The sequence below is a fragment of the Haemorhous mexicanus genome, chromosome Z, assembly GCF_027477595.1.
Source record: "Haemorhous mexicanus isolate bHaeMex1 chromosome Z, bHaeMex1.pri, whole genome shotgun sequence".
Classification (NCBI taxonomy): Eukaryota; Metazoa; Chordata; class Aves; order Passeriformes; family Fringillidae; genus Haemorhous; species Haemorhous mexicanus.
Window position 1 is genome coordinate 46859084 of NC_082381.1, and position 9318 is coordinate 46868401.

General features: G+C 39.4%; 1 protein-coding gene across 2 annotated transcripts in view; it reads left to right on the top strand.

Moving 5' to 3' along the window:
• CDC42SE2 (CDC42 small effector 2) overlaps window positions 1-2736 on the top strand; it is an 82551-nt gene extending 79815 nt beyond the window's left edge. For both annotated transcript variants that reach the window (XM_059836723.1, XM_059836724.1), the window contains exons 6-7: window positions 256-373; window positions 800-2736. In XM_059836723.1, the coding sequence (XP_059692706.1) occupies window positions 256-354 (99 nt within the window). In that variant the 3' untranslated portion in view covers window positions 355-373; window positions 800-2736. The remainder of the gene's footprint in view (window positions 1-255; window positions 374-799) is intronic.
• The last annotated feature ends 6582 nt before the right edge of the window (window positions 2737-9318 follow it).

Below are 9318 nucleotides of genomic sequence, written 5' to 3' on the forward strand. Positions count from 1 at the left end.
TTTTCTTTAGGAGAGAGGAAGAACTTTTGCCTCAGCACCACTTCTTTGATCTTTTCTGCTGAGCTACGTGCTGAAGTTGAAATTTCAGCAAGACTTGGATGCGCGTGTCCTTGTGCAAAAGTAATATAGCTTTACTGGTAACAAAGAAGAACTGGGAAACTAAACCTAGAGAAAAAGTAAAATTAAAAGCAAGAAGATGCTATGACTCACTGTTATTCTTCTTTCCTCTACCCCTCTTTTCCCTTTTATCCCCAGGTCAGCTCAATTCAGAATCAGATGCAATCCAAGGGAGGCTATGGAGGTGGCTTATCTGCAAATGTTCAAATGCAGCTTGTAGATACAAAGGCAGGATAACCTTGGGGATAACTTTCCTGTAAGTATTTCATTCTCCTTTTTAGGCACTGTTCAAGCAGTATGAAAAACAATGATACTGCTTCATTATTATCTCCCTCTAAAAACCTGTGTCCTTATGATGACCAGTTTTTAAATCCATTTCTGAGTAAAAAATTAGGTATCCTTTAAGAATGTTACTTTTTCACAGAATGGAATGCAGATTGTTCTGACTGTGTCAGTCTGACTTCAAGCACGTTTTAACTAAAAGGTGATCTTGTAGGCCAGTCTTCACAGGTGAAGTTAGTTGTAAAACAAATCTCTTAAGAAGTTTGTGATGTGATTATAGTACCACTTTTGCAGTGGTTTCATAATATGTATGGTGTTAAGTCAATGTATAGCAGTATTGCAGTTGGAAAATGGTCAAAATGCTCAAAACTTGGTTTAATGCATGTTTTCTGTCTTTTAGGTTTATGTGAGTTCCTGTATCTTCTTTCCTGTGTCCTCTCTTTTGCCTTGGTGACTGCTTTCTGTGCTCATGACAAGAGAAGTGATGGCTCAGTGTTCACCCTTCGTGATTAGTCCAGTGAAAAGTTGCTGTTCTGCTCTGATGATGCCACTTTTCAGATTGGTCCGACTGTGCCTTTCAGTGGCATGCACACATTGGCCTCCCCCAGTATCATGCACGTAGAGCTATTTAGGATTGGTTGTCAGTTTTTAGTTGTTCTAAGGCGCATTAAAGCACCAATCTTAGCTTTCCTCATTCCTCAGAAATACTAATGCTCAATATTCTTTTGCTTTTTAGTCTTTTAATCTTTTCTCCACTCAAATAGTTTAGAAATGAAATGAGTTTCCACTAGTGTCTTTAATTACCTAATGTTCATTGAATTTTTGAAAGGTCTGAGACCTGTAAGCACAAATAATTATTTCATACAGAATCAACAGAGTAGATGAACGCATGCTTTGTGAGGTTGCTTTTTATGGTGGCCTGCTTGGTGCTAAAAGAAAAAGAAAAATTGCTTAGTGCAGATGTGAAAAATTTTGCTGTGGCACCAAGTCATGCCTGTTTCTGAAAAAGGACTTGTAACTTAGCTGCTTCAGTCATGTCTTTATTTTAGTTTTTATCCAATTGGTCTTGAAATAATAAAGAGAGAGCTTGCATTCATGAGGCATTTGTTGTAAATGTTCAGTATATTTATTTTGAAAGAGCTGACCTTGGGACTGTAAACCAGTGTAGTACCGTATCAAAGTGTTGTGGAATTGCTTTAGTCTATTTACACAGAAGAGCAACATGTTTGGCTGCTTCTTTTTCTTTCTACAGTTTTCCTTAATTTCAACCTGTGCAGTCATTTCTTTGTAGCAGCATGTCAGACTGCCTGCAATATTGGCTGAAAAGTTTAGTAGACCTTTCTAAGTAGTTGGCAGTTTCTGTGTACTAAATATTTAGGGCCATGGAAGTTGCTAAGAGCGACGTACTAATCTGGCAGAACAGGTGCCAATGAAAACAACATACAGGGTGACTTTTTACTAAGTCAGTAAAATGCCTTTTGCTCAGGTTCCAAAGCATGTTTCTTTCACGCGTTGTGAAACTGCAATTTAATATTGCACTGTTTTCAGATTATCTCTATAAATGGTCCCTTTTTTTGCTTCTTGCTGGTGGTTTTAGAGAAGTCAATTACTTGAGGCCTGATTACATTAGATTTTTATGAGGGGAAAAAGACCCAAACCATCTAAACAAATAAGGCATAACTGATCCTAATCAAATCCATTTCTATATGCAAAAATGCATGTAGACTACTATCATAAATGGTTCTTTATTCTCCTTATAACCTTTCCCTGATTTCACATTGCCACAGCTGTCTGGTTGATTTAAATATCTATGAACCTACCTAAGCTTCTCTCTCTGTTTGTAAACAACACAGAAAATACACAGCTGTGGAGGTAGTTTGCCTTCCCTAGGTTGTATTTCAGTGGTAGATGTCACTTATCTGGTTGAATAGTTCCAAGTAGGTTGGATAGTGTTCACTGATAAAGATTCTGATTCCTGATAAGGTGTTCAATTGTCTGGATGCATAAGTACATGGCAGTGCAGTGATACATATATTTTTTTTAGGGGTTAGCATTTCCAATGCCACTTTAACAATGACTCTTAAATATACTACAAAACTATTATAAAATTATTTGATCTTTGTTATTGGTAATAGCAGTTTAAATTTGCTTGCCAAACCTATCTTGCACTTGCCAAAATGTTTTCAGCTCAATAGCCAGGAAAAAAATTGACATATTTTTATAACAGACATACTTTTTTTGTACATTGTGTTCATTCTTGAATAAAGTCAGTTCAGTGTTGGCTTGTAGATATTAAAAGGAAAGTATTGACTTTGATTCAATAAATGTTTTCTTTCAGTTGGTGGCCTACCCTTTTTCCTTTCCATAAAATGTTTGCTTTAGAAAGACACTTGCATCTTACAGACAGATTTGTGATGAAAAGAGTAACTTATTAGTGTCAATAAATAAATAGCAAGCTTGAGTTTTTTTCATGGCACTTGACCCTTTTGTTGCCAAATTGATTAACCTGTAATTTTATCAGTATTATTGTTGCATTGATTTAATATATGTGCCAGGGGCTTCTGCAAGGAAGGGAGAGTGTCCTAAAAATACTTTGGAAAAGTTTCCTTTTGACTGCAACTCATATGTGTGTTACTTTCCTGATTGTGCTGCAGATTACTATGGTGGTCAGTAAAAGACTTGTCACCATAATATGCTCATCTGCATTAAAAGTACCTGCAAGACACAGTATTCCCTACTCTCTATTTGGGTCAATTAATTTTTATATTTGACACTCTCAAAGTTTATTCCTTAAGCACTAACTTACTACTTTAAATGTCATGCTAAATTCTTCTCAAGACTGATAATGAATTCTTTAGCTCATGCCAAGTCCATTAAATTGCCAGTTGAGGGGAAAAAAGGAAATAAGATTTTAAAATAAAATAAAGATGGAGATAAATCCATGCTATACTAATCAACTAGAGGGTTCTTCTTTTTTTTAATGCTGAGGTTATAGACTCTTATAACTGTCTACAGAGGTCTAGTTTGAAGACCAAATGTTCCACTGTATGTGCATATTCAGTGACTGACATTAAAAGTTCTGCCAGTAATGAGTAGGATTACTTCAAAGGCATACCCATGAAACTGATTTGGACTGGTCCCATCTCCTCACCCTTACAGTCCATGCTAGCCCTGACACTGATTGGGTAGCCAGCTCATGGATACTGACCTCTAGGAAAGGTTGTATGACCACATTGGTTAGTTTCAACCAGGATCACTTTCCTAATGCTTATTCAGAGTAAGCATGGGAGAATGGGAGTGAGTGTCATGGGATCGGAGATAATCTGTTACAGGGAGCATTGATAATTTGGCCATGGAAAAACATCAAGCTTTTTCTGAAAAAACCACCCAAAACAGCAAACACAAAAAACAACAGCAAACCAACAAGAAACAAAACAAGAAATAAAACCAACACAAACAACCCAAACAAAACCACAAACAAACAAAACCAAACGAAAACAAAACAACAAAAAAATACCCAAAAGGAAAACTCACCCAAAACAGAACATTTGGGCTTTGCAGCGGTGAATGCATCTACTGGAAAGACTAACTCCACGTTTTCGGAGCTCTTTTTCCAAAGCTCACCAGCTTTGTCTAGAGTGACAAAGCTGGTGGGGGCACAGAGCATGTTGAACATGTTGCTAAAAGAACAACCAGATCATCACCAAGGGTCAGCCATCCTCATGCAGTATGATTCATTTCTACTATCAGTGGTAATTCCATCTATCTGCACTGCACAAGAAATCACTTTCTACCTTCACACAAGACAAGAGAAATTATAAGTTCAGATTTGAAGCAAGTTTTCTATTAAGCCTGGAAAACACAAAGTGCTGGTTGAGTTGGCAATAAATTGCTGAATACCAGACTTGCTTCCTTCAATATGGTCCATTTATGAATAACTAAGTTGTCATGCAAAAGCTGTAGCTTCTGCATGACAACTTGTAGCTATTTAAGCGTTTGTTTGAGCTTATAGCGTTCATTGTCTATAGGCAAGTTCATGGTTTGTCAGGGGTGTTTTTCAAGAAATTTGGTAGTGTGTTTTTATATAGATAGTAACAGAGCCTGTCAGCAGGAAATAACAGTAGAGTGTTACATTTGCTTTATCAGTTCTTTCAAGTGAAGTGAACATCACTAAGCAGTAAGAAAGCTTTATATATTGATGTCAGCATTTTAGGAGTACTAGTCTTCTACCAGTGCCCTGCATGTCAGAGTCCTCAGCATATCCCTGTTTCCCAGGAATATGCTTTGCATGCTATGCCTTCAGTTCCAGGAAAGGGTTGTTGGCTTTCAGTTTTTTTTATTTCTCATCAGTCTTTAATAGGTCCTAATTGATTTGAAATGATCTGCCTGGCAAAATAAACATGCATCAAATTTGTGCCTTTCCTGCTGGGAAGGTCCAGGTGAATGACTCCAGTTGATGGAGCGTGGTGTGAGGAACTCTAATGCACCACACAGGAGCCTGGGTTTATCTTTTGCACCTGCTGTCACTCACTCTGATCCTTTATCCAATGTGTGTGCTTGGCTGTTGTTGTGCAAGGCCAGTTCTTAAAACATTGCCACAAGGAGGAAAATGAGTACTGCTTGAAATTGATTTTGAAGTCCTCAGCTTTCTTGAAATGTGGTATCTCTAGGGAAATGGCTGTTCTGAAACAGTTTTCCTTAAGAAATCATCTTTACACTATCAATAAAACTTTCAAAGAACCATAAACCTTGGAAGAGAGTACTATTTCAAAGTGGTTGATGCTAATGGACATTCTGGCACTCCACAGATTTTTTTACTTGTCAAAATTCTACCTTCTGGAGCATTAAAAATAATCTCATGTATGGTATATGCATTAAGCAGTAGAGTAATGCATTGATATGGGGGCATTGCACAGTATTTCGTTTCACATTTATAATAAAGAGAAACATTTCAAGGGTGGAAATAAGGAATGAAAAAATCACATTTCAGTAAGCAGTATTGGGTTTGGAGGGATGGAGGACAGCAGGGAGGGCAGATATAAATGATGAGTGAGTGAAAAGAAAGAAGATTAAGTGGGGGAAAAGCTATACTTTGATAGATGACCAAGTACTTTATGCGTTCCCCATGGCATCCTTTTTGAGAAGGAGCTACTGGCAACAGCCACAAAAACCAGAGCCCAGTGCAGCAAGGTTTATTCATTTTTCACTGTTTTAGGCAGTAGGTTCCAAAACAATTACTCTTTCTGTAAGTTGCAATGCTTGTTTGGTTTCCAACTGGCATAAGCAGGATCTGTCAGAACCGGCAGTAGAGCAGCCCAGGGCAACAGGGCTGCATGGTGAACAGAGCTGGTAAATGAGACTCTCTCAATTTTCAAAGTCTGTGTTAAATGGAAACTATTTTTCTTACTGTGAACATACATAAAATGGTGAATAGATGGCCATGTAGCTTCACATCTCTTTAAAAACTTCCTCAGAAGTCTCTTTCCAGACTCATTTACTGGAGCTGGACAAAATCAAAATGATACTTGGATCTACTGCTATAGATTCAAGTCCCGCTAGAACCACCCACTTCTATGTGCTTGCATCTAACTGCAGTTGCACAGATGCTGTTTTCCTCAGAGACTGCCAAAATGCACCCAGCCCAGTCCATGGAAGGGAATTAAATTGCCATGCCATGATTTGATTTAAGAGCTTCTTTGCTTATTCTCTGAATCACAACCAGAGCACTGGAAATACATGACAGAAGGAAATACTGTGGCTAAAACAACAGCTTTATAAAACCTTGAACTGTGAAGTTATATGAAGATGACTGCTTACTAAAACAATTTTAAGTAGGATTTTCAGCCTCTTACAACACACTTGCATAGTCTTGTAGAGGAAAATTAAAACTTTTTGATCTATGTCGGTGCAATGGCCCATGCTGTCCGCAGTGTACGTGCCATAAGGAGACATAGTAATTCTGTCTCTAAGAGTGCCTAGCAATTCTGGAGAGCACAAGGCACTTCTCAGCTGCTGTCTGAGAGTCCTCCTTTTTGGAGCAGCACTTCAAGCATCCCTCCCACAGCAAGGTGGAGGCCAGCACAGCACTGATAAGACAGACATGGTGTCCCAAACTGAAGTGCCAAAGCCATTTGGTGCAAGGGACTTGTAGCTGTTTTTGTGAGTGCTTGCAACAGGTAAAGGCTGATGCAAGTGCCATGCCCCCAGCTCAGTGGGCCTGCAGGGTCAGCCAACACGTGCTGCCACAGCAGCTGCCCTGCTCAAGGGGCAGCTGAGGCAGCCCAGACTCCTCCAGCCTCCCCACACACTAAGTGAGGCATTTACATCACATTCCTGGGCTGCCGTCTTTCCAAGTGCAAATTTGCACAGTATTGCACTAAGAAAATCCCTTTCAAAGCACATTTTCTAAGAAAGGGCACTGGGTTATTGCTGTGAAGAAAGTCAGATCCTCCTGCTTCCTGCCCCCATATGCCAGGTTATGCCAGCAGAGTCAGCTTATGGAAAGGCCATTGGAGCTGGCTATTATCAATACAATAATCAGAGCTGTCACTGCTTGGAAAACTGTGATCAAGTATGTGCAGCTGCTCATTTGAATAGCTTTCTCACTGAGGAAAGCTATCCACACCCATGATGAAAAGTCCTCTAGGGAACAGGCATGCCTTCTAAATTTAAGCTCTTTAAGTAAGAAATTTCCACAGCCCTGTCCAACAAACCATGCCACAGGGCCCATAACCTTTCCCTGCCCTGTCCCATTATTTGCAGTATTGATGTTCACATTACAATAAGTTTAAAAGTTTTAATAAATATTTAGGTAATTAGAAAGTGGGTGCTGGCCTTTCTGGATGGGCAACTGCTTTAGATTCCCTATTGTCTCAGGCTAAAGCCAGTTTCACAGCACACTGAACTATTTCCCAGTTGAGAAATCTACAGTCCAGTCCTCTGACCATGAATGAGCCTGCAAATGAGAATGGCCTTTTCAAATCAGACCAAGAGAATCTGGAATCAGAGGACTGCAAAGAGTTTAGAGGATTTTTACAGAACTAAGAATACTTCTCTACAGTTCAGGATTTCAATGCTTTGCTTTTTCCTCTGCACAACCTTTTGTCCAAATGTCAGGTACACCATATCAGCTGCGTTTTTATTCTTTCACTATGTACTGCTTAAGCTTTTGGGGTTTCTGAGAACTATTTCTAAAGACTTTGTGTGCTGCTGCTGCTGCTGCTTCATCTTGTTTCACCCCTGAGGAATGTCTTAATTCTCCCACCATAAATGGCATCATAGCCGTATCTCAATGGATTGTCAGGAATATGCAGCCAGAGCTAATGAATTTCAGTGAGACTTAAAACAGCAAACATAGGAACACTGTCCCTAAATATCTACAGTGCTCCTCAACCAGTAGCATCAGCAGTACTTTGAAATTTGTTTGGGGGTTAAAACCTAGAAAGGATAACAGCACTGCCTTCGTAACATAGCATCGAGTGACTGGCATGCCATGCCTTACCTTCACTTCATCAATAATACTTATTGTAAGGTTACTTCAGAGCTTCCTAGTGAGGTGCACAAGCACACAGGGCATAATAGACACTTTGAAAAAGAAAAACTCATATTTTTTTTTCGTAATAATTATATAAACCCAGCCATTTTTTCCGTAAACTAATTGCCTTGTCCCTTGCCTGTGTTCTGTAGTCAGAAAGAAGACTCCTGCAGAAGCAGCAGGGTAACAAGAGAGTTCTCTGCTGCTTCAAGCAATTACCATGACATAAGAAAAAATAGATCCTCTGAGAAAAGTAAAAAGGGTCACAGTATTCTTGTCAAAAAGCCTCATTTGTTGTAATAAAATGATTTATTTGAACAAGGACTGCAGGAACTAAGCCAGGATAGGACAACTTCTCTTACCAGAGGTCACTGCAAATTACATTTACTTTATTCATTTATGTCAGTAAGAACACTTAGAATCATCTGGTAAAAAAAAAGAAAGAAACTTCCACTTCTAATACAGCTTCAGATGCAGCTTTTAGTGATATCTATCTCAAATATTAATTTGTTGGGACACAGGAACGAGATCTGCCAAGCTTCTGCAGAGACAGTCCCGTTTCTAACATCTTGACACAATGAAAGAAACACCAGAAGATAGGGGGTAAGTCTCAGGAGCTTATGCCGGTAGATGGGATACTTTTTCCTATACTGGAAACTTCCAGTTTCTATAAGCAATACATCCAGGGGGAGAGGGAAGAAGAGCAGAAGGGTGGCTGTCACAGTCGTGACTGCTGCAACTTAGAGCTCTGTCCACAAGGGCTGCTTGTCTGGCATTTTTCTCTTTGTGTCACAGTATATCAACAGCTCTTTGCAAGACTCAGAGCTCTCTGTCTGTGCAACTTTGCATGGTTTTGACAAGTATTTCTGACTCTATGCCTGCATATGATCATCAGAAAAGTTGTTTACAGCAGTAAGACATCCTCTTAGTCAGCCCCAATGACACAACATTGTCACTGATGTAATACCATCTTCACCTCTTATCTCTGAAAACAGAGGTGTGAAAAACATACCACCTGTTCTCCCTACAGAGAGAGTGATTAATTGAGAAATGCTGTTGTGAACATGGCACCATGTACTCATCAGAGCTAAATGCTTCAATATTGATTTTGATTGTTTGCGATTCTTCAATCAGCAAGTGGGTTTGATACTTGCACTCATGTGTTATGGGAAGCAACAGAAAAATCCCAGCCTGCCTGGAGGTGAAAGTACACTAAAAGGTGTGTGTTGCAGAATCAGCAGTTCTCCAAAATGCTGGACCCACAGTGAAGCTGTCCAGCTGCTTTGAGGCTGAGCACAGGTCTCAAAATAAAAGCCCACAAATACAAGTCAACCTTGGCAGCAGTTTTTGAGAGTGAAAGAAGGAAAATACAGCAGCTACTGCAC